The sequence below is a fragment of the Artibeus jamaicensis genome, unplaced genomic scaffold, assembly GCF_021234435.1.
Source record: "Artibeus jamaicensis isolate MK-2021 breed Jamaican fruit bat unplaced genomic scaffold, CSHL_Jam_final contig_410, whole genome shotgun sequence".
In the NCBI taxonomy this organism is placed as follows: domain Eukaryota; kingdom Metazoa; phylum Chordata; class Mammalia; order Chiroptera; family Phyllostomidae; genus Artibeus; species Artibeus jamaicensis.
In genome coordinates, this window is record NW_026521820.1 from 1246964 (window position 1) to 1272293 (window position 25330).

General features: G+C 41.3%; 1 protein-coding gene across 6 annotated transcripts in view; it reads left to right on the forward strand.

The window, feature by feature from the left end:
- STK24 (serine/threonine kinase 24) overlaps positions 1-25330 on the forward strand; it is a 136698-nt gene that overhangs the window by 80862 nt on the left and 30506 nt on the right. For all 6 annotated transcript variants that reach the window (XM_037138146.2, XM_037138145.2, XM_037138147.2 and 3 more), the window contains one exon: positions 21363-21419. In XM_037138146.2, coding sequence (XP_036994041.1) covers positions 21363-21419 — 57 coding nt within the window. The remainder of the gene's footprint in view (positions 1-21362; positions 21420-25330) is intronic.

Below are 25330 nucleotides of genomic sequence, written 5' to 3' on the forward strand. Positions count from 1 at the left end.
CTTCCTGCTTGTGTTTTTGCATGCTCATCTAGGCTGATCTTTTAACTACTGCCTGAGCTTTCAAATCTTAGCCCCAGACTGGGACCCGCTCTAAAAAAGATTCAGTTATGGAAGCATCTGCCAGACAGCTCTCCTGAGAACTTCACAATCAACATGCCCAAAGCAGTGAAATCTCTGATTGATCAGCTGGGTCTCTGTAAGTCAGAAGTTCCCATTACAAAGGGATTGATTAGAAGGTGCCTTAATTTACTCCAGAGGTAGTAACTGAAAACAGGGACACATAGGGCTTTGAAAGCTACATATCCATTGTGCTACCCCGAGCTGGGATCTCTAGGCAGTGGACCTGGGGGTGTTTATGAGTGACCTGATTTAAATTCCTTGGTTCTGAATCTGTCATAGGCCATGCATTGAAGGTACCTTAGAATTGTGTCAGTGCTTTGTAAGAGTGCACCTTTGGAGGCCTTTATTTAAAACTATTTTCCTAGGAGCCATTTTGAAGGCCCTTATGGGATCAACCAGTGGTCTGTAGGAGATAATCTGGAGGCAGCTACCAGAACATTCTTTACAAGCTGCTGTCTAGGATGGATGCCTTAGTGCTCCTTACATCCTGCTTTCCCTCTCCTTTCTGTAGTGTTGCTCCTCCCGTGCTCTCCAGGTGGGGAGTACAGGCAGATTCACTGAAGCAGGTGATCCCTCCTGTCCCTTTGAGGGAGAGGCAGTGTGGAAGAAGAGTGATAGCCCTACAGGTTGTGTCACACCACCTACCAAGCAGGGGGTTTGGGGTGCTGGGTACTTCGTGAGGTTACTCTCAGCTGTCCACCTCTGTGCAGCTAGCTTGTTCCCCTTGCTTTTTCTTGCTGGTGTAATTGAGGGATGGAGATTACCTGTCCTTCTTGGGTCCATTGTAGTGCCAGTCTCTTTACATATCTTGTTATCCACTCACCTCTACTCTAGGGATGAGAGGAAAAAGTCTCCTTTTCTCCAGGTGGAAGATGAGGGCGAGGGTTTGGGTGGTCTGAAGAATTTAGAGGCAAAGGTCAGCAGGGGCCTAGCCGTTTTGTAGGCAGAGTGGCCTTTGTGAGCTTTGCAGCAGGACCCCCACCCGTATATCTGGAACACTTAATTCAGTTAAGTTGCTCAAAGACCATGGCACATAATTGAGGTGTACAGTGTGAGACTGGGAAAAATGGGTTTTAGCTTCCATAAATTTGCAGGGCATCACCACTGTTTTTGTGGCATGGAAAGTAGAATAAGTGGGCAGAAAACATTTGGCATTTTACTTTCATTGATTGGGCAGGTGTGGGAAAAAGCAATAGTCCAAAAAGAATTTTGTTGACTGTCCTCAAAGTGGGAGATCACAATGTAATACATAAAAACACACGGTGGATCTAACTCTGATAGGTGCTGTAGGGGCTGCAGTGGTCAGGGAATCTCCCAGGAGGTGGCTATGAGCAGAGAAACCTGTGGAAGGAAGGAAGGAAGGGAGGAAGGGAGGAAGGGAGGAAGGAAGCAGACTGGCTGTTGGGAGGGAGGGCTCTGTGGGCTGAGGCGATGGCGATGGCAAGGATTAGGGCTGGCAGGTAAGGAAGGCTTCCACGCCTGACCTGCTTGCTTCCCTGGCCCTAGAATTTGTCTGGTGGAGTTAGGAGGAGTCTGGAATATGCCTGTTGCTTCTAGAAATGCTTGCCTAAACTTTTTAGACTGTTAAGTATATTAAAACTTGGAAGGGAGACTGGACTGTGTGCCAGAAAATATAATTTGCTCACATTATCATCTGTTTTGTAATTCTTTCAGTGTATGTGTGTGTTTTAAGGTTTCTGGCTTATTTTGATTTCAAGGTTACTTCCAAATAGCTGTCTTGTTTCCATGCTTCTTATTTCTATTTTCACTATGTATTGGCTTTAATTAATCTCCTACTCTCTAAAGAAAATGGGTTTGGGGTTTATGATTCTATTTAAGGACTTGGGTATGTTGTAGTAAGTAGAGTCCCTGAAAAGAAGTTTATGCACACTTTAATAAACATGATCAGATGCATAGCTCTTTGAAACCTCCTTTGAGCAATAATTTCCCAGATGTTTTTTTTTTTTTTTTTTTTAATTTGTGGAGGAGGAGTTACAGCATTCTTTAAGAGGGACCAAATTATTTATCCTACATCCAGAGGAGACTACTGATGATGATGGATGACTCAGGGCAGAGCCCATCTGATAGATGCTGACTTGTTTTACTCATTGGTTTCTGGTCATGCAGACAACTAACTGGCAGCAACAGCCTGTCGCTGGTCCTGCAGCACTGCTGGGATAGCTTTTCCTTTGCACAGTAGAGTAGCCTCATGTCTTCTGTCTCACATGACAGTGCAGACTTCTTGTTTTCTCTGAGAATTTCCTTTCTCTGAGCACTAAACATAAGTAAACAAAAGCTTTATGCTTGTGATTTAAGCAAGGATTTTAACCATGATCTCTTCCACTTTTGCTGCCTTGTCAAGGCTTAGAGCTCATACTTGTTGATTCCAGATTTGAGAGAGGATGTCTTCAGGGCTTGAGAGTGTGCTTGCTGTCCCTTAGCTAGCAGAGTCATCATTTCCCTGCATTAAAATAGGTGCTCCCTGCACACATCTGTGCAGCCATTTAACCCAAATGGGTTCTCGGTTGGAACAACAGTGGCAGCACCCTCCCAAGTCTTCCTCTACCATTTGGAAGTCATCTGCTGCATTCCCCATTGGCCTGAACAGCTGCAGCTTCGGGGAGAGGGAGCAGTGCATCTGTTTTCTTAGGGAGTGATTTTTACTCTGCAAGAATCTGTTTGTATGTTTCTGGGAAAAATAGAAAAAATACATGGAACCCATGGTATCAGAGACAACAGGGTGATTGTGCGTGAAAGCAGAACCACTTCACTTTTTTTTGAGGATGGACTAAACAAATATGCAAGTAGATCTTTCTTTGAAATCACATGGGAATACATTTCATTTTACAATCAGTCATGGGAAAAAATTGTAGGTTCCTTGCCAAAGATAATGTAAAAGATCTGCTTTGAAATGTTTCTGAGGATAGGGACTGCGGATGCCTTTCTCCTGAGCAAGCTGTCCTAGTATAATTGAAAATCCCTGAAGATACTTGGCAGTTCCATTTTATGTTTTTCTACCCAGAGAGTTGAATGAATTAAAATTTCAATTAGGCTAAATATTTTACTTTAGAAAGAAACTCAACTCTGTTTTCTGGCTGTTACGTAGTTTAAATTATGTATTAACTGTATTTCTGGGTCCCTTTTTCTCAGTATATTGTACATGTTCTGTATATTTAAACCTCTGTCTGCAGTAGCCAATATAGCTGATATATTTATTTTTTATTTTAGTGCCTTCTGTGTGCACCCTGACCTGGGACAGAACTCACAACCCAGGCATGCACCCCAACTGGGAATTGAACTGTCTACCCTTTGGTTTGCTGGACGATGCCCAACCAACTGAGCTATACCAGCTGGAGGCACTCAGCTGCTATATTTAGTTACGATAACTAATTATGCCAAATGCTTTTTCCCCCTAAAACTTTTATATTTGAGTAAGCTTCTAAAACATGGTATTATACATGATATCACAAGGCTTTACCTAGATTATGTAATAAGCTGGTTGGTATGTATTTAAAGACAAGCCTGATTCCCAGTGAGGTGAATAGACTTTCTCTTGTCTTGTGGTATATGTAGCACAGCATGCATGACTTTAGGCATTTGGGTAAATGAAAACATCTGTTTCAAAATAAGAAAATTGGGCTGCTAGAACCAAGCCCCTTTATTGAATCCTGCCAAGCAGTTACATGTTGTCATGATCTTTGCTGACTAACCATGAACGGTTTGCGGGGTGTTGGAGTAGTTAGTCTCCTGTTTTGTAGGCGTATGTAAGGAGTGGTGTGGATTTTTATAGTGGAGTTGTGAGCACATGTTTGCTTACCATCCTTGAGCTGTGAGTCTTCTGTTGCCTGACCTTTGAGCCCGAGGTTTGCCTCAGTTGAGGGTGCTACTGAATGAAAGTGGGGTTCTGCTGCCCACTGCCACCCGTAGGCAAATTCTAGAGGCAGAGGTTTGGTGAGAAAAGGAAAGAGGTCTTTTATTCAAAAGCTATACAATCTGGGAGGATGGCAGGCTCCTGCTTCAGAGCCATCCCCTCCAGAAAACTCTGCCACCCTCTGCCAGACCAATCCCAAGCTGCACCCAGAGTTCCTTCTTCCATTAAAAATACCATCTTTGGGAATTGCAAGTGGCCTCTGAGTCGCCCTTTAAGCATCTCAGCTTCTCTCCCTGCCACTCTCGGTCCTCAGGCTTCCTTCTTTTCAGAGTTGCCATTTGCCGTGTGGCTTCCAGTGCCAGTTGGTCCTACAAAGCACTGGCCCGCATGTCCTGGTGGAGGGACCAAGAGAGCGGGTGTCTCCCCCTTCGGTTTATATAAGTTACCCATGTGGACTGTGTGCTCCAACTTCCATGTCCTTTGGTAGGGCCTCTCTCAACCAATCCTGTCTTCCCAGACCGGACTGACAGGTGTTCCCAGAGTGTACTGACCTAATTGGAAGGGAGTAGGAGCTTTTCCCTTAGCCAATCACCCTCAGTAGCCTGGAGCATGCTCAGTGCAATGACTTCCTCCTGCACTGTCATGCCCTGGGGTGGGGTGGCGGGCGCTGCAGGCATCGCAGCACTGCCCCAGTGGGCCCTGCTTTCTGCTCTTTTACTCTAGGCACAGGCCACAATACCAGCACTGGACAGGCATCAAGGGCACCTTGGGATTTGCATGTCTGATTATAAGTTGAGAACATGTGCATGCATCTGACTGTAGAATACACCTGTGCAGAAAATAAACATTAGCAAAGTGGCTTGGAAGAGAAGCAGAGGGTTCAAGTAGCAGAAGCATTTCCTTAGTAAGTCAAGCTCTCAGCAGTCACACATATTAAAAATGTTCCTTTGGTAGCTATTTACCTTTAGGCCAAACTCCACATATGGCAATGATAGTACAAACATTAATTTGCCACCCATGTATTTGAAACACGTCATTTGTTTTTTGTGAACCTACCAATTCCATAAATTGTTTGATAATACTAAAGGCACCTCTTTAAAAGTTTGTAAAACACAATAAAGTCTATATTCTTCCTCCCTCAGCCACCCTCTGACTTGGTCTTGTCTGATCTTTTTAGGCTGGGTTTTTATCAAAGAATTAATGCTAAGTTTTCTGTAATCACTTGGTTTTATGGTTTTTGTGATTGATATTTCTGACATATGTTGCATAAAGACCACTGAGATCTTTACCTAGCAGAAGATAATCTTGTAATTACTAAAATGGTTCACTTTTGCAGAAAGAACATATCGTTAGCTTCACAGCAAGATTTGTGGCATAGAACTTGTTTGATATAGCAGTTTGTAATCATTGATTGATGTTTTCTCTTAAAGAAAAATGCTTCTCGTTTCCCCAGGGTACTTTTTTCATGCTTCTCTTTTTTACTTCTTTCCCCTTCGATTTAGATTATTTGTGAGTGTATTTTTATGATAACCTTGTAAACGTCTTTAAATTTAAGCAGTATTTTTATTCATCTAAATATCTATGAGCATTCAGCATACGACCGTCCCTTTAATAGATTTATTACTGCGTTGTGTCAAATTTATGTTGATGAAAGAGAGAGGAATATACCTACCCATTGGGGAGACTTAATTACTATTGGGTTAGCCAAAAAGTTTGTTCAGTTTCCCCATAAACTGGCTCTAGTAGCACTTAGTTGTTTTTAACTTCATTTGAAACAGTTTTGTTAGATTATATTAGGATCGTTGTCCTGTTGGTGTACATTTAAAAATGATTTCTCAAAATTGGTGAATTTTGTGTAGTCATTTTAATATTGAAAGTAGAAGAAAATAAGCAGCATTTTTGGCATATTACACTTTATTATTTCAAGAAAGGTGAAAATGCAACTGAAACACAGAAAAAAAGATTTATGCAGTGTGTGGAAAAGGTGCTGAGACTGATGGAATGTGTTGAGTGTTTTGCCAAGTTTTGTGCTGGGGATTTCTCGCTGGATGATCTATGGTGGGGTAGACCAGTTGAAGTTGATAGAGATCAAATGGAGACATTAATTGAGAATAGTCAACATGTGGAAGATAGACAACTTGCTCAGAATATCCAAATCAATAATATTATTGGTGAAAGTGGAAACATGTTGTGTCTTTTATTTTTGGGAAAAATCTTAACTGGACTTTGTGGCCATCACAATAAAATATATGAACATGTACACACAGTTATATGGCAGCCTCTACCGGAAGAGACAGTCTTGCGACTTAAGCCCCAAGAAGAGCTTTTTAGGGACTGCCCGGTGTTATTTCCAACTTATTAAAAGACATTAGGACAGGAATTCTTAAACTGGGTATGATTCACTGGGGTGTTCCAATCTCTCAAATTCCAGGTAAACACTTTATAGTTTTCAGGCAGATTAGAGTTGATTTCTAAAAAGAAACTCATGAAACAGTTAAATATTAAGAACAATAATTAAGTTACATTGGAATGTATTTTCCACACTGGAATTCTTTAGAAATTGCTTAGCGTCTATGATTTTTGTTATTGTAATTCTTGTTTAGGTTTCTGACTCAGTGTCAGTATATCTGGATTTGACTCTCAGCTGGTATCCTTCCTTTCCCTTGTCTAGGTATCTTAATTTGTAACATGGAAAAGACAGATTACCTAAGTAGACAGGATAATTGAATCAGATGAATTATTCTCTGGGAAGGTAGTTAGTAATCTGTGGAGTGTTGCTGCCTTTCACTAATGTAAAATGATGGTGGGAATCCCACCTACCTGACCAAGAGGAAGACACTAGAAATTCTGGAGCTGTTTCTTTTCTTAAAGGAGCCTATGGCCACCCTTTGTGAAGGAGAATGTGGCCATCCCTAGTACTGTGGAGGACTTGGCCCTCCCTTTCTTAAATGAATGTTCCCTCCGAACACTGGTTTACATCTGAGTTGGCCCCAGTGGTCCGAAGGGATAGAATATGCCCCTGGAAGACAACAGTTCCTCCTGCAAGAAACCATGGAGTTGACTTCTCTTCCTGTCATTTCAGGTTTCTGCAAAGTCAGGGCTATCTGTTATGCAGTAGAGCAAATACAGAGGTGAGTTCAAGCCTCCTGAAAGCAGACCAGGCTGTGCTGGTATGAGCAAATCCTGAGAGTTGGTAGGGGTAGGGCAAGTGATATTGGAAAACCAGATGAAAAATGTATGTATACAGAGACTCTCATACCTAACATTCATTTCCCAAAGCACCCTTTTCTTCTGTAGAACTAATCCTCTTTGGGCCCAGTCAGTGCCGTATCCTTGCACATAGAACTGCACTGGTTGCCCTAGTACCATCCCTCTTCCTAGGAGTTGTGTCCATTCCTTAGTAGGAACCTTCTCCACCTCCTACTTCTGGAGTTTTTCCACAAGTAAGTATTGTGTTGTGATGTCATGAAAAGTCCTGTGTGTAAGGGTAGTTGCTAGAATAATCTGTTCTTTCAAGATTCAGAATTTTTCAAGAACAAAAATCATTTGAACTTCTTGCTCTCTGTCCATTCTTTTGTGTGTGTGTGTATTCAGAGGAGGTTTATTGATCAGTTTCCTTAACCCACCTTTTCCTGCCTGTAGTTCTTTTTCTTTTTTTAGTAAATTTTAATTTATGGATTACAAAGAAATTATCTGTTTTATTCTGGATTTTCAAATTTACTGTCATAAAATATTGTGATATGTTTGCATTAACAGTTTTTCCTCTCTGTAATAATATTCTTTTTTAAGTGTTATATTAATGTGTTTGTTATTTTTTTCTTGATTACAATAACTGCATGTTATCTATTACTTGAAAATTTTTCTTCTAACATTTTCTTTTTCTTTTTTATTTAATTTATTTATCTTTAGAGGGGAAGGGAAGGAGAGAGGGAGAGAAATATCAATGTATGGTTGCTTCTCGTGCATCCCCTGCTGGGAACTGGCCCGCAACCTAGGCATGCGCCCTGACTGGGAATCGAACCCGCTATCTTTTGTTTCGCAGGCCCATGCTCAATCCACTGAGCTACACCAGCCGGGGCCCTAACATTTTCTATTAATTATACGTGTGTCTTTATCTTTATTAATTTTTCTCTTTGCTTTCCTTAGGTTGATTTCTTTCCTTAGGTTTCCATTTGCCTTTTTTACTTTTGGATTGAGCACTCAAATATTTTTCTTATTTGACTTGGTAATAGAAGTACATAATGGTGTAAGTTTCCCTTTGGATAAATCTTCAGGCCTTTTGTGTAGCTTTGGTGTATGTACTGCTTTCAACAGTATCTTTAGCTAATGTATAGTGCTGTGTTTTTTTGTAGTTGTTTGTTTTGTTTGAGCTACAGATTTGATCCAGTAATTTTCAGTTAATTTGTTTCCATTTGTGCTGTTTCAGGTTTTCTTGTATAACCTGTTCTCAGTTGATATTTGTGTATACTAGCCTTTCTCCCATTTCGTACTTATTTCCAACACTGGAAGACTTTCCTTGCCTTGCAGTACCGTTGTCCTCCCGTTAGGGCCACTGAGAAGAGGAAAGACTGGGGTTTCTTTTTCCTACCCTTTTACTTATCATTGGGAAACCCTCTGCCCCCAGTGCTCTTATGTTTAATGGGCTGAATGATTCCCCTGTCACCTGTCTGTTGCTCAGGTTTCCTTTGGGGTGAGCAGAGAAGTGGTGTGCTAATGGAGTGAGAGGTGGTAAGGCTGAGTAAAGGCTTCAGGACCTGTTGCATTCTAGGATCTGGCAAGTTATCGTACTCTTTAGACTCCTTTTCTAGAGCATGGGCGTGCATACTACAACTGAAACATAGGAATGTGGTGAGCACTGGTGGAAATAATGTATGTATAGCATCTCGTACTGTGCCTAACATTTAAAAAGTGTACAATACCTACTTTCTTGCTGCGGCTAGGCAAATTACAGCTTTCTGTGGGGCAGTCTGCTGCCTCTACATCTGTCCTGGGACGCTTCATAGTGCCGAATTCTTCCAAAGAACTACCTTATGCTGGATCTCTGTTTTTCTTCTTTACTCGAAGTAGCCGCTTCTGACAATGTTGATAGAAATGATTTTCTACAAAAATTTCTTTTTTTATGTTGTTGTTGTTGTTTTTAAATGTAAAGCCTTCTTCCCTACCAGAGAGTATTAGAGATAGACAACTGCTATGTGAGTCTGGTTTGGAGGATGAGGGAAGAAAGTGGGAGAGTTAGCCTCCTCCTTCCTACCACAATGTCCAGTATTAGGTTGGTTAGTTTTGATAATGATCACTTGGGGGAACTGAAGCCTCCCCCAGGTGAAAGTTTTGACCCTGAATATTACCAGACTCAGCACTGTTATTCTTCCACCCCCTTCAGAATGTGGTTGAGAACTAGGGTAGCCAGCGGGGAAAGTGACTCACAGGGATTTAACGTTCTCATGTGCTTATGGGGCCATCTTATTCACTGAAGATCAGTAAAATGATAGGAACTGACCTTTATTTACCTGGGGTGGCTTGCATACAGGGATGGGCAAAAGTAGGTTTATAGTTGTTTGCATGACAAAATCTATAATCCAAGAATAAATAATAATACAGGAATAAACTCTTGTGTTTTGTATACTTATAACTATAAACCTCTTTTGCCTACCCCTGTATGTTCTGAGCACCTGTCCTTCAGCTGTTCAAGGCCAGGCAGGTTCACATGTGATTTGGGCAGACAGAACACAATTCATGGAGCTGTCCAGATGTCTGATATGCCTTTATTCCAGGGTAGGGTGAGCCACTCGAGCCCCAAGCCACCCCAGGAAGTCCTGACTCCCTTATATACTAAATGCACACAAAGCCGTCAGTGTGCCAAACTATTATGGTACAGATCTTGATTCTGTGCATGTGGGCTCATACTCAAGGTTATATGAATACTGCTAAGTTACAGTTGACCAGACTTCCAGGTGAAGGGAGCCTGACTCACTCCATTTTCCCAATGGCACCCCTTCAGGTAAAATTTTATAATATATCACTTACAGGGAAAAAAACCCAACTTTTCCTTTATTCTCTTTCTGACTACAGGGCCTGCAAATTAAAATGACAAAAGACAGATTAACAGGTAAATTTATAAGAATGCCTACTCATTAAATGATTAAAGATAGAGGCTTATATCTTAACTAGTAGGGGAATGGGAGAGGAAGAACAGATGTATTCCTTTAGGAAAGTCAAATGAGATTTTACAAGTACAAACAGGACGTAACTAAATTGTAGTTTGTTTTTAAAAATGGGAAAGGTCTTGCTTCCTCTTTCAGATCCTGAGGGGAATTTATGATTGGTTTTATTCTGTTCTTCCTTCTGAGAGTAGACCCACCCCCAAAGAGGGATTTTCAGCAGCCTTGTTTACTAGAAGTAGCTGCTTTAGTCAGATAAGGGAAGCTCCTAGAAGGCTTCTCTCAGGATCTGTTGAATCTCAAATATTTGTATTCAGCTTAAATAATTTTCATACCAACCCAAGGGTCCTCAGTGGTTCCCTGTACACTTTCTACTATATATCAGTTATCATCTCTATGTTGATCCTAGTCTGTCGCCTGAACTTCAAAACCGTATTTTTACCTGCTCTGGTGTATCTGCCAGACTGTCTCATAATATTTCGAAAGTGCAAAGAGCTGTCTCTATTTTCCCTCCCCTGTCCACCCAGTTGTCCTCTTTCTGACCTTCACATTTGTATTCCTGGAGTCCTCACTTACTGGGGCTCAAAATAGTGGGACAGTTTTGATTTGTCTTCTCAGCAAACACTCATCAATGACACTTCTAGAATGTCTGCAGGTCTTGCTCTGACCTTCTGCTTTGCTTTGTGATGATCTTCTTACTTTTCTCTCCCTTTTCATTCTTTTTATTTTTTAATTGAATTTATTGGGGTAATATTGGTTAATAAAATTATAGGTTTTATGTATATAGTTCTGTAACACATCATCTGCATGTTGCGTTGTATATTCACCACCCCAAGTCAAGTCTCTTTCTCTCCCCATTCATTCTGTAGTGTAGGTAGTTGCTGGTTACTTAGCCTTTTATCTAAAACTTTTGGTGATTTCTTCATTGCTTATTAAGTTAAGCTGAAACCTTATGAATTGGCATCATTCTCTGTTGCTTTAGCTGAACAGGATCACTCGTTTATTCCCTGACCATCCACTTTGCTTTTCTGGCATGAGTATGCCAGAAACACATTCCTTGTCAGCCCTGAGCCAGTCTGTCACAGTTCTTCAAGGTGCAGCTCAAATACTACTTCTTTCCTGGCACTTCATCTAAGCCTTCTCCTCATCAGTTCAGATGGGCCTCTCCTCTCAACACCCATGAAATTGTGTTTCGCCTACCATATCACAAGTTGTCTGATTGTAGTTATTTGCCTACTTTTTCCATTATGTGAAGTTCCTTAAAGTCAGAACCTAGGTATTTATTACTTTTTTTTTTCTTACCACTCAATAACACCGTGTGCACAGTAGCATTCTATATCACTTAAGAAATTCTAGGATCAGTGAGACAGGGGAATAGTTTTTGAGGTCAGGAACTGTGTTCTGTACTTGAATACAGTTGAAAGGGGCTGTGGTGTCAGGGAGTCACTGAGGGACTCGTCTTAGGGTCAGAGAGATGGTAAGGGTCATAGACAGGAGTCAAACCCCACCTCAACATTCTTTTCATTCATTCATGCATTCATTCATTCATTCATTCATTCATTCATGCATTCATGCATTCATGCATTCATTCATTTTTTTGTTGTTCAAGTAGTTGTTTCCATTTTTACCCCACCATTCCTCCCACCCCAGCCATCCTCACCTTCAACATTCTGTATTCATGCCCACATCTTAACAGAAAGGTATTTCTACTTTAAAAACCATATTCTTAAGGAAGTCTGTGACCACATGTTGTTTTAAAAAGACTTACTGCATTGTAGATAATTCTTGAGCTCAGCCTTTTGTTACAGATAATGAATTTGGAGGCCTCTGAATGCGGTATAGATGCAAAGCAGACTTAGTTCATTTTAGAATTCCTACTTAAAATTCTTGTTAACTGTGCAGAATCTACTATCTTGTTTACTTCCTTCAAACCTTTCTGTCATCTGCTGATGTCTGTTAAGCTCCTGCTGAAAAGGGAGCCCCCATTTTGAGTGACCAATTCTAGGTTCTTAGGAAACAGTTCCAAACAACAGAGTACATTTAAATGTAGGGTGGTATTGTGGGAGGCTTGGTTCTTCTTGACAACCAATAAAGAATTACAGATCAGCAAACCTATTAGCATGTAAACAAAGTTTATTAGTGATATGTCAGGAAGAGAAGAGGCCTAGCTGAGGTGGGCGAGAAAGGCATAGGTGATTGGTCTCTTGGTCCTGAGGATTTATATAATTTGTGGGCTGGGATGAGGGAATAACACATCAGTTTGCTGGGAGAACAGGGTGTGTGCTCTTTTAAGAGAGGGTGTGACTTCCTTAACATAAGGACAGGTGGAGGTCTGTTAACTCAGTTTTTTATCTTGGTCTAGACTACCTCTTATCCTGTTAAAAACAGATACTTGGTGGAAGCAGTTAATCAGTTGTTTATGGGCTTTTTCTGTAAGTACTGTATATCCCCATTCACCCCTTCTTCTCCTAAACTTCTACCTAACAGTATCATTATTAATGCTGTGTTGCCATTAATTTCTGCAAGCCAAAAGTACCCAAAACAATCCAAAGACAAATGAGGAAAAAGAAGGCTAATTTCCTAAATATCTTAAAAGCTCCTGTTTTTAAAAAATATCTTTAACCCAATAAAAAATAAGCAAAGGAAATTAATTGAGGGTTCACAGAAAATGTGCATGACTCTTCAATATATAAAGATGTTCAACTTTACAATAAGAGAAGGATAAACTCCCCGAGATACTATTTTTTCTCACTTGTGGATCTCATTCATTTTCTGTTACAACAAAGTACCACAGATGGCATGGCTTAAACAACATAAATTAATTTATTTTCCCAGAAATCTGGAGGTTACAAGTCTGAGATTAAGTCAGGGTTGGTTTCCCCTTGGGCCTCAGGCTTGCAGTTGCATATCTTCTCTGAGTGTCCTCACTGGTCTTAACCTCTGTGTGTGCCTGTGTCCTAATCTCTTCTTACAAGGATACCAGTCAGATCGGATTAGGGCCCATCCTAATGGGTTCTTTATAATTTAATCACCTCTTTAAAGACTGGATCTCCAAATATAGTCACATTTTGAGGTGCTGGGGATTAGGACTTCAAAATACAGATTTGGGGGGATACAATTCAGTCCATGACAACAGGACCTCCAAATAGTTTGAGCCCTGCATGCCTCAGGCTCAAATGTGGATGCCTCAGTTGGTTGGAGTGTCATCTCATATACCAAGGGGATGTGGGTTCTTTTCCTGGTCAGGGCACATGCCTTGGGTTGTGGTTTTGATCCCTGGTTGGGCCATGTATGAGGGGCAGCTGATTGATGTTTCTCCCTCACATCAGTGTCTCTCTCTCTCCCTTCATCTCTCAAATCAGTAAGCATGTAAAAAATAGTTTGATTATACTGTAGTAAAGGGGAAATTAAGATTCTCATACATTGCTGGAGGTAGTATAAATTGAAGTAACCTCTTCGAAGAGTCATTTGTTATTATTATCTGTTAAAATTCAAGTGGGATTTGGGAATTCCAGGAATTCCCCAAATGACAGGTTCTCGTGAGTCAGCTCATAACAACAACAACAGAAATGGTAAACGTAATGTTGTCAGTTTGGCGTGGATTAGTTATGGTTAAAAAACCCTTTATGGCCCTGGCTGGTGTAGCTCAGTGGATTGAGCTCGGGCCTGGGAACCAAACAACCATGGTTTGATTCCCAGTCAGGGCACATGCCTGGGTTGCAGGCCAGTTCCCAGCAGGGGACACACGAGGCAACCATACATTGATATTTCTCTCCCTCTTTCCTTCCCTTCCCCTCTAAAGATAAATAAATAAAATCTTTAAAAAAAAGCCCTTTATGGACACGTATTAAATACTCTAATGAAAAGCAACATACAGAACGGTGTAAAGAATGTTACCGTTTAGATATAAGGGGAGAGAGAGTTTCTAGGTACGTATTTGTAGAAAATACTTCTGAGGTTATGTAAGATGTGATAACTTGTTGGACATGGAGACTGGACTGGGGGGGCAGGGATGGGAGGGAAGATTTTCACTGCATATACTTGAGTATCTTCTACATTCTGATCCTTAATTAAATAAGCCATTTTCTTTCCCTTTTAAGAAAATCGTATTTATGACTTACGTTGTTTGAGGTCATTTTTAAAAAATGAAATTGATAAAATTATTCTCATTTTAAGATCGCCTCACAGATCACCATTTATAAGGTTTTATAAAGGGCATTTATATCTGGGCAGTGACTGTGTGGTCATTTGGTCATAGAGAACAGGCTAAGGTATCCCTGGTAGAACAGTAATTATTTTTTTCATTCCAGTATAGAATGTGTAGGAATCATTGTTTCACTTTTTTTTCCCCCTCAGAAACTCCTATGCAGAGAAATACTATTTGTTCTGTCAGTTTGGCTTTTAGCAGATTATTTTAAGGCATTTATGAGTGGTGATGTTGATAAACCTTATAGCACTTCCCATGTGTTAGTAACTTGAACTTTCTAAAATGCTTTAACATTTACTGCCTCATTTTATTGTCAATTGAACTGTGAGGTTTGGAAATATAGAGATTATTACCATTTTTTTAATGGATGAGGAATCCAAAGCTTAGATGTATCATGGTGAATTAGTGATAATCTTTTAGCTGGACATTTCAGGATATATGCAAAACCAATTCTGTTAGAATAAGGAGGGAATTATTTGTCAGTGTTCTTGGTATAATAATACTTTGTGTTTATCACTGTTGATCATATAGTTTAGTGGCTTCCAATGACTTTGGCTCCTAGAGGTCATTGGAAATTTTGGAGAAACTTTGGGTTATCAGGACTGGAGATGCACTGGCAGGGATGCTGCTGGACACCCTGTAGTGCACCAGACAGTGCACACAAGAAAGGATTATTCCCCAAATGTCAGTAGTGCCAAAGCTGAGAAACCCTGATATAGCTAGCTGCATGGCCATTCTTGGATGGAGGATGAAATGGACTTTTCTCTGAGGGGAGAGGAAGAGTGAGGACAGATATTTGGGTCTGTGGAATGAAGTAGGGAGATAGATACCCTGTATCATCTCCTCAGAGGATCAGAGGGAGCTGCTGTGCAGAAACATGCAGATATTAGACAGGGTTACATTCCAGGGGCATGGTGCAGAGCTTGTGGAAATGAGATGGGGAGACAGATGGCTACATGCTTGTGATTGGGGTATTTCACCAAGCCAAAGAGTTTGGAAATCATAATAGAATTTAGTAGAAGCTGTCAGATATTTTTAAACCAGGGTTATGTTATTTTTTTTTAAGATAAAGGAGATTGACTCACTGTCTATAATGTTGGGCGGGGCATCTTTATGTCAGACCTGTCATATTCACACCCCCTTACCTCCTTCCCTGTGCTGCCTGTCAGCAGATGGCATTGCCAGATGTTTATTTGAGTGAGGCCAATGCCGGAAGTTGCTTTGACCTTCCTGTGCACCATGGAGTCCTGCCACTTCTGCCTCCGAAGCCTCGGCAGATGAAATCATACTCACCTTTCACCTCCCCTCTCTGCAGACCATGCAAGAGCCATTAACTATTTCCAGCCCCTGCTCACACATATTAAGGGCTTATTCCAAAATGAGTATCTGCTTTGGTACCCTTCAGTGACTTTTACGAAAAAGTCTGACATGTTTGCCTCCAGCTACTATAAGATCAGCCTTTCTCTGTGGTTTTACTTCAGGTTGCTCGCCACAGGGCCCCCTCCTTGTGCCTTCTTTCCCTTAGGTCCTCAATGCTGCCTGTTCCTTGCATTGCAGCTTCATTCCTGCCATTCTGGTTGCTGACCTGCACTTCTTCCCCTGGTCCCCTTCCTTAGTTTCTCCTGCGATCCCAGTGCCAACTTACCATTCAGCTTTATTTTAAAAGGCACTTGGTTCTGACTCGAACTGGCAGATCTCTGCTGTACCCACTCATGGCACCCACTTGTAAGTTATGATTCATTGGAGGTCATCTTCAGCTCTAGAATGAAAGCTCCCTGTGGGGAAGACAGGTGCTCATGCTGCTTATTGCTGCCTCCTGGTGCTGGCTGCCCAGTGGCAGCTCATCTTGGAGCGAATAGGGACTAGCCACTGTCCATGGCAAGAGTCTGTGACATACTGAGTAAGGTTGGAAAGCAAGTTCATGCAAGAGGCATAGCCAGTGGAGGTTTTCATGTTGCAAATTCCATTCTGTTCCTCAGTTAGTGGATTAGTGGTGATGATGGAACTGGGGACAAAAGTCATAGGACCTAGCCAGGGTACTTGAAAAGCAGTGGCCCAAATAAAGGACCTAACATTGTTTTCTTAGGTGCCCTTGAATCTGGCAGACTTTGTACTTGTGAATAGCATTCACACCCCAGTATGTCTGGTACCAGGAAGCAGCTAGATGAAAATAGAAGCAGGCTCGTCATTTTACTGCATTGCTTTTCCAGAAAGGTGGGGTCTTTACAATGAAGGGGTGGGGTTTTAGCCTTTCAGCTAGGGAACACTTAGTTTGCCACTTGTTCTGCTATTGCAGAACCTCGTGGTGCCCCTTGTGGTATTAGGATACCACTGGAAAATGTGTCATTTATCCCTGAAAAGAGGATATAGTATTTTTAAATGGTATTTTGTTTCCTTGTAGGTAGTTGCTGGGCTAGCCCGTCAGGGATTTAGGAGTATGGAGTGTTGGAATGGCAGACAAGGTGTGGTCACTCAGCCTCTTGCTGTTCCAGGAAGTAGTTTGGTGAAATTGGAATCTCCAGAGTCAGCAAAGATTGTTTCCAGGGTGTGCTATTGTACAGCTCCCTATATACAGGTTGGGAGTGAGGAGAGGAGAGGAGAGATTACCTACCCGTTGAAGGTTTATCTTGTTCTCAGCAAACTTGCCCTTAATGCCCATAAAATAATAAAAAAGATAGGAGCTGGGTAAAACAGCCCCATAAAAAGGGAATGGGAGTAGAAATTTGAAGTTCTAAGTTCCTTTATAGGAAAACAATTCTTCCCTCATTTTAAAAAAAATTTTTTTATTGATTATGCTGTTACAGTTGTTCTATTCCCCCCTTCATTCCCCTCCCCCCCATCCCCACCATCACCCCCCCTTTAGTTTATGACCATGTGTCTCAATTCCTTTAGATTCTATATTTCCCATGCTAATCTTGCCCCCCCATCTATTTTCTATCTACTGTCTATGATATTTATTTTCTGTACCTTCTCCCCCCTTCTCTTCCTCCCACTCCCCTGTTGCTAACCCTCCTTGAGATCTTCATTTCTATGTTTCCACTCCTGATCTAGCTGTCCTTTTAGTTTGCTTTTGTTTTAGGTGTGGTTGTTAATAACTGTGAGTTTGTTGTCCTTTCACTGTTCATGTTTCTTTAACTTGTTTTTCTTAGATAAGTCCCTTTAACATTTCATATAATAAGGGCTTGGTGATGATGAACTCCTTGAATTTGATCTTATCTGAGAAGCACTTTATCTGTCCTTCCATTCTAAATGAAAGTTTTGCTGGATGGAGCAATCTTGGTTGTAGGTCTTTGGATTTCATGACTTGGAATACCTCTTTCCAGCCCCTTCTTGCCTGTAAGGTCTCTTTTGAGAAATCAGCTGACAGTCTGATGGGGACTCCTTTGTAGGTGACTGTCCCCTTATCTCTTGCTGTTTCTAGGATTCTCTCCTTCATTTTAATTTTGGCTAATGTAATTATGATGTGCCTTGGTGTGTTCCTTCTTGGGTCCAACTTCTTTGGGACTCTCTGAGCTTCCTGGATGTCTTGGAAGTCTATTTCCTTTGCCAGATTGGGGAAATTCTCCTTTATTATTTGTTGAAATAAGTTTTCCACTGGTGGCTGTGCCTTTCCCCCTTCTGGTACCCCTATAATTCGGATGTTGGAGTGTTTAAAGATGTCCTGGAGGTTCCTAAGACTCTTCTCATTTGTTTGAATTCTTGCTTCTTGACTCTTTTCTGTTTGGCCATTATTTTCTTTCTTCTGGTCCACTCCATTGATTTGAGTCCCAGTTTCCTTTTCATTGCTATTGGTGTCCTGTGCAATTCCATTCATTTCAATTAGTTTCACCTTCATATATTTGTCTAATTTGTTGGTATAATCAACCAGTTCTGTGAGGATCCTGATGACCAGTGTTTTACACTGTGCGTCTGAGAGTTTTGCTATTTCTTCATCGCTTAGATCTATGGGCTCTGGGGCTTTGAGATCTTGCGACATTTTTGGTCTGTTCTGGCCCTTTAAGTGTGAGAAGCGGTACCTTGACTCCCAGGTGGCTGGGTTGTGACGCTGTATGTGGGGGCATGGTCAGAGCAGGGAAATGGCGACCCCCTCTGCTGTTTCTCACAGCTGGGTGAGGATTAGCGTCTTAGGTGGTTCACCTGGGCTGGGCCACTCAAGAGTCGCTGGGTTATGACGCTGTATGTGGAGGTGGGGTCAGAGCAGAGAAATGGCGGCGCCCTCCACTGCCGCTTGCCGCGGGGACCCGCCGGACCCCAGTCCAACTGCCCACTCCCTCGCCTGTCCGCCCGCGCACAAATGCGCGACCACAGTCAACACGCAGCACCGCTTCCCCGCTGTCTCCCCCACGGTTGCTCGCCTGGTGGCTCGCTCGGTCGCTCACTAGGTCCAACCCTGAGCCTGGATTCCGCGCCTGAGTCCGGCTGACCAAGACCTCCTGTGCAATCCCGCTTCACCAGCCACTGGTTTCGCCCCTTACTGGCCAGGCTGAAGAATTTGTTGTTAACTGACTTCCGAAAAGTTCAGTTTTCCGTGTTCTGGCTGTGTTTTCTGTTGCTAATATTTAGTTGTCTCTAAACGTGGTTGTGTGAGAAGGCACGGCACATCCACCTATGCCTCCATCTTGGTGGAAGTCAGGAAAACAATTCGACCCTGGTCAGTGTGGCTCTGTTGGAGTATCGTCCTATAACTGAAGGGTTGCAGGTTTGATTCCTATAACTGAAGGGTCAGGGCACATACCTGGGTTGTAGGTTCAGTCCCTAGTCTAAAAGTGTATGATCTCTTGTCTGGGTTCATATGGGAGGCAGGCAGTCAATACTTCTGTCTTTCATTGATGTTTTTCTCCCTTCCTCTCTCTCTAAAAGCAATGAAAATATGTCCTCAGGTAAGGATAAAAAAATAAACAAACCTTTCATTAAAAAGAAAAAATAAAAGAAAGACAATTTAAATTTTCCATTTCATTGAAAATGGTATTAGGTGTTCCCTGGAATACTTTATTTCTAGCTATCAGACAAGATGCTTTTGAAATGTTCAGAAGGAGCAACACAAACGTTCTCCAGTAGCAAGTGTTACAGAAATCTACCGTTGGGCGTATGCGTGAAAAGAGAAGAAGGCTGGGGAATACTCCTTCTGATAGAAAGTTCTCTTTAAATCAGATCCAGGAGGTGATTGAGCCCATTCAAGGCAGGTGCTCTTGACTGGATGGATGGTTCTTAAGTGAATAAAATCTTTGTATGGATACAGTGAATTCCAAACATACCATTTAAGCCTTTTCCAGTCTAGACTTAAATTATCTTCATTACATTAGTAGTCAAGGGCATTAAAAAGCTTGAGAAAGTATTCTATATACAATCAAACTTGGACTTTTATTTATAACATTATAGAATTGACTTCAGATGTCCGGATTTATTTTAAATTTTAGCAGGAGTTTATTTTACAAATGCGGAACATGCCTTAGTGCTTCCCTGAAGTGAATACCCAGGCAATATAACTTACTTTCCTTGACTACACAGTACCATAACTAAAGAGATTGAGCATCTAAGGCACTGTCCCCTGGCACTTGTTTGTTGTTGGTGGGAAAAACAGACAAGTAAACCTAAAATGGAAGACCAATTCTGCTAAAGCAGAAGTCTGCACAGCATATAGGGCAGATGAGGGTTTTCCTACCAGTGAACTGCTCAGGTGAAAGGCATGAGAAGCCAGCATCAGTGTCACTAGAACCACAGATTTGCATGGGTGCATGGCAGAGGGGCCTTCTTGGAGATATTTTGAGGAGTCAAGGCACGGTTCCATCCTGAAGATCCTAAAGAGCCTTGGAAAGGTTTTGTTTTTCTATTTTCTCCTGATGCATACAAAAGCTACCATAAAATACTGAGTTAGCAATGAATCATGCTGATACAAGCATGCCCATGATTCTGGCTCCCAGGTAGCAGGCCAGAATACCCACCAGTGTTGTGCTAGGTTATCTCCCAGCAATATTACTGATGGCTTATTTGCCACTGGTGCTGTTATGGGTTATGCATGTCACCAGCTGTTTTTCTGGCACTTAGCTAAGCTCTCAATCAGAAGCTTAGAGAGGAAATAATTTCCCTGGCCCCTCAGATAGTAAAGAGGAGTCAGTCAGAATCTCAACCCTGATCTAGCATCTCCCCAAGCCCACATATTCTGATCACCACATAGGCACTCCCTCTCTGGGAATGGTGCAGATATATGTGTTTGCTTGTTTGTTTTCAGGATAGAATCAGTTTTGGGGTTTATGTCTAAAAAGAAAACTCCAGCTTCATGAAAGACAAAAGGAAAAGACAGTCACAAGTGGCATCTCACCCTCTGATGAAGGGGGAGCTAAGGGACACAGGTACAAAGCTCAGGAAGCAGGGGCCTGCTTTCCTAGAAAGTTCCCTTGAAGAGAGGACAGTAGCCTTTGCGGGGAGTCTGAAATTGGCTGCCTTCATAAGAAGCTCATGTTAGCTGCCATCCCACCTTTGCAGTATTGCCTTTTCCTTTGCTCACAGGGACTGAGGGTCAGTCCCTGCACCTCAGGGCTGCAAGACAATAGCAGGCAAGTGACCTGATCCCATGTGTGCTCTGGCACCTCCTGGCTGACACCCAGGGTGGGACTTGTGTGACAGCTGCTATCCTTAACTGGCTTTGGGAACTGGTTCTCAAATGCTATTGCTCTTCTAGGTCACTAAAGTTGTTTAAGAATAACATGCGCCCCTCCTCTCCCCTGCCCCCCTTCGCATCTTCAGAGATTCTGGTTTATGATGTCTGGAACACACTGCCTGGAAGAGGCTGATTCTGGGGTCCAGGCCAGACTGTGAAAGCCCTTCTCTGACATTGTGTAGTTTTTTCCCCGCGCTTGATTCAACTTGGACACACTTTTCTTGATGATGTATGGGTATTTATAAAAATTACTAGTTTCAGAATAATAAAAAGACCTCCTTAGATTATTTAATTTTTGGAGGGGTTTGCTTGTTTTAAAAGTAATTTATCTCTATTTTGTTTTTGTAGGATACTAAATTGTGGATAATAATGGAATATCTTGGTGGAGGCTCTGCACTAGATCTAGTAAGTATTAAGTTGGAAGCCCTTCTCAGTAAATCTTGATTTTGAATGTAATTCTGTGCTTACCCATTTCTGTTTCTTTCTTTTATATTCCATGAAAAATGGGCCAAACTGTTTCTTATAATATGTATTTTTGCTTCTGATACACTGAAAATTATAGGTCTGATACACTGAAATTTTTGAAACCAGTTTTGTTGTTTCTCGGGAAATCCATGAGTTCATTCATAAAAGCTGACAAGGATTTTGTCTGTCATTATCTTACTGAAGAACAGTTTGTTAGTTTTCCAAAACTGGTTTTAATATTTGTAGAACTGAAACCCCATCATTGTTTCAAATAGTAACTTAGCTTGCAAAATATATGGGTAATATTTTAATTTATAATTTGTTAAAATTAGGATTTTTTAAAAAAGATTTTATTTATCTTTAGATGGGAAGGGAAGGAGAGAAGGAGAGAAATATCAATGTATGGTTGCCTCTCATGAGTCCCCTGCTGGGAACTGGCCTGCAACCCAGGCATGTGCCCTGGCTGGGAATTGAACTGCAATCATGTGGTTCGCAGGCCCGCACTCAGTCCACTGAACTACACCAGCCAGGGCAAAATTAGGATCTTTAAAAATTAAAACATTTTCAGGAGTAAGAGACTGGCACTGTGTGATGGTTGCAGTGTGGTACCACAGACAGTAGTGGTGATCAGGTTATGAGTGTGTTTATGGTGGAGCTGGGCCAGCACCAGTGGCCATCTCCTACCTGGTCTCTTACCTGCTGTGCCATTAGTGTGCCCCACTGTCTTCCACACAAAGTAGTAGAAGTTAGGTATTGCATGACCTCAGAGTTGCAGTCTGTGACTTGTGTCTTATGGTAAAACATGGTTTACGTATCACTGATGAGATGCTTAGAAATAAGCAATGAATCATAAGCATTGCTTAAATATTCCTTGAGGTGCAGTATATGCAAGACAAAATTTTTAAAGAACTCACACAGTTGTTTAGCATTTGACATTTCATCCCCACTGTGGTTACAGTGCAGTGAAATTAATGTAATCAGCTCTCTTTGCCTATCTGAACGGTAAAGGCTGGGATGTGGGGTGAGTGGTGATTTCCAAGACAAGCCTAACTCATCATTTTGGTGTTAGAACGTGGGTCCTGCCTGATAGAAAGTTATCAGGATGAGGGGTCTGCATTATTCATGGCTCTCAGATTGAGAACTGAAAGAAGCCCATGTATGTTAGTGGTTATGGTCTACACAGATTTTACTCACTAAGGAAAGAAGTGCACTTTGGTTAAAAGGTGCTTGGTTTTTCGTAGTTACATTAGCAATTCATAGTTTTTTGGGAAAGATAAACTTATAAAACTATAAATTCCTAAAAGACTTATATACCCAATTTAAAACAAAATCATCTAATGTTATAAACCATAAAGGCAATTGGTCAAAATGATGCTCAAAGGAAAGTTAAAAAAATTTGATATGCTGTAAACCATTACATTAAAATGGGAAAAGACACAAAACAGCTGGATAAATGTTATAACTTACTTTGCTGCTTTTCAATAAATATTCACATTACACAAGGAAATTTTCATTTCACTTTTACTCTTTTGGGAAATGCTACAGGACTGTAGACAGTTATCTCATTTTGTATAATTAGATTTTCTATTATATTAAGTGAATTTCATTTGTGACATATACAAAGTTGTTTGCAGGGACTTTTTTTTTCTGACCTTGAATCATAAGAGCAGCAGTTCTCTCTAAATGTTGTAATTTATTCATTCTTAAAGCTCCAGTAATTTAACTTCTTTAGTGGTAACTTTCTGGGAGCTTCTAATTGAAATCCGTGAAATTTTAGACATTATAGTATAAGAAGTTCAGAACTCTCCACTTTAAATAAAATCCCATATGGTATGAGAGTCCCAGCAGACTGCTGTCTGTCTTACACATCAATGGTCCTGGTGACAAGAAATAGGCATCCCTTTTTGGAGATCCCTAATCATCTCATTTTTATTGATGATGAGATGGAGACACTAGGAAGATGGGTGTCACCTGCAGCCAACAGAGCTGGCCTTTGGGTCTTGTGACCAGGTATAAAGCCTGTGTGTGGCCTTCCCTGATACCATCCTGTACTTCCCCTCCCTCTAATTTTGTTGTATCTTTATTCGTCTTCTCTCCCTTTTCTGTTGGCTGCCTGCACCCAACTCTCTAGAAGAGGACACACTTTAATAATGGGATACAAGAATTATTTTTTGCATGTTGAAAACTGTTAGTATTATTTTGAGATGGCCTTATGTTTATAAAAAATTTAAAAAACCAGTGTTGTTGTCACACATAACAATTTCATAACTATGTAGAGGTGTTTGATAAACTTAAAACTGTATCTGCAAGATGTTTTTAAAAAATGAGATAGCATATTCATTAAGGTTTGGGTTGAGCTGCTGTTGTTAGTGGCCCCAGTGTCTCACACATGATAGAAGTTTATTTCTCTCAAACATGTGGGGGTCAGTGGTCTCTAGTCCATGTGATCTTCAGGGTCCTGCACTAGTGGGTGGGTCTACCATCGGTAACCTGTGGCTTTCTATGGTCTTCAGTCATTGTTCTCTCTGGCTGCCAGTGTTTCAAGGCCAAGACCAAGAAGGGAGCATGTGTCACTTCTGCTCATATTCCACTCGGGAGAACCTACTCACATGGGCAGACTTGGTGCTGCAGAGGCTGGTATATGTGGCATCTTGTTGGGTGGCCATGTGCTTGGTTAATAGTCTCTATTGCAGAGGAAGAATGAGAGGGAATTAGAAGTCATCCAGAGATGAGGTACAGCCTAAATTTTTTTCCTGGGAGTCTTCTTTTATAGAGATTATTTGAAGATTCCACAGTTCTCTTAATGATAGAGACTGCTGTATTTATATTGTTTAGAAATGGTGGAGTATGCTAATATGTTATTCCAAGAAGTTATCTCATCCTGGTCTCACTCACTAGTGAGGATCTCTGTGATGTAGAGAGCAACTGTATAATGCTTATAGTAAATTTTGACACCGAGAAGGACCTCTACTTTACCCTCTTCACCCCTGGTGACTAAATCATTGGTGGGTGGTGTTTAGGCCACATTTAAATACATACATTAATCAGAGAGCCAGTTCTTAAATATCCAGGGGAGGATTTTTCTATTAGCTTTTCTCAACTCTTCTTATCTCCCCTTGCTACAGGCTGTTCTACCTTTTCTTTCTGAGACGATAATAGAAGGAAGGTTAAAGTTAAGCAGAAGTCTAGCCAAATGTTAACTGATAATTGGCTTGGGGCAAAATGTGCTGGAGGAGGAACTGGAACTTACATTCTGTGATACGATTTTGAACAACTGGATTATCCTTCTGTGTTCTGGTGTTGTGACTAAGAGCAAATATGCCAGCATCTCTGCCCTTCTTTCTTCTTTTCCCCAGTTTATGAGAAATAGTGCCTTTTCCTCATTTTGAGTATTAAAATTTCTATTTTGCATGAACAGTCAAAAATAGACGTGGAGAAGACAGACAGGGAGGGTTACAGACTGTGCTTTTTGGAACAGTAGTTTCAGGGGATGTTTCTTGAAAAGAAGACTCTTGGTCAGATAACTGGGGAAAGTTAGGTTCTATGGAATAAAGTGTGCAACATGTTGCTTCTGAGGTAATGTTTGGATAGTATCTTAATTAGAATTTGGGATACTTTCTGGCAGGCTAGTTGGTCCAAGCAGTGTGACTAAGCATATAATATACAGTAAGACTATAGCGAGTAGCATCATTCTCCTACACCTGTGTCCTAAAGATGAGGGAGCTTCGAAGTTGCTACCAGATAAGCCCACTAACCTTGCCATCTTTTCTCCAGACTTTGTGGATTTTTGTGTACAACAGGTTGGGTGAGTAAGCAGAGGAGACACGGGTCACTAGATGAACCAGAAAGCT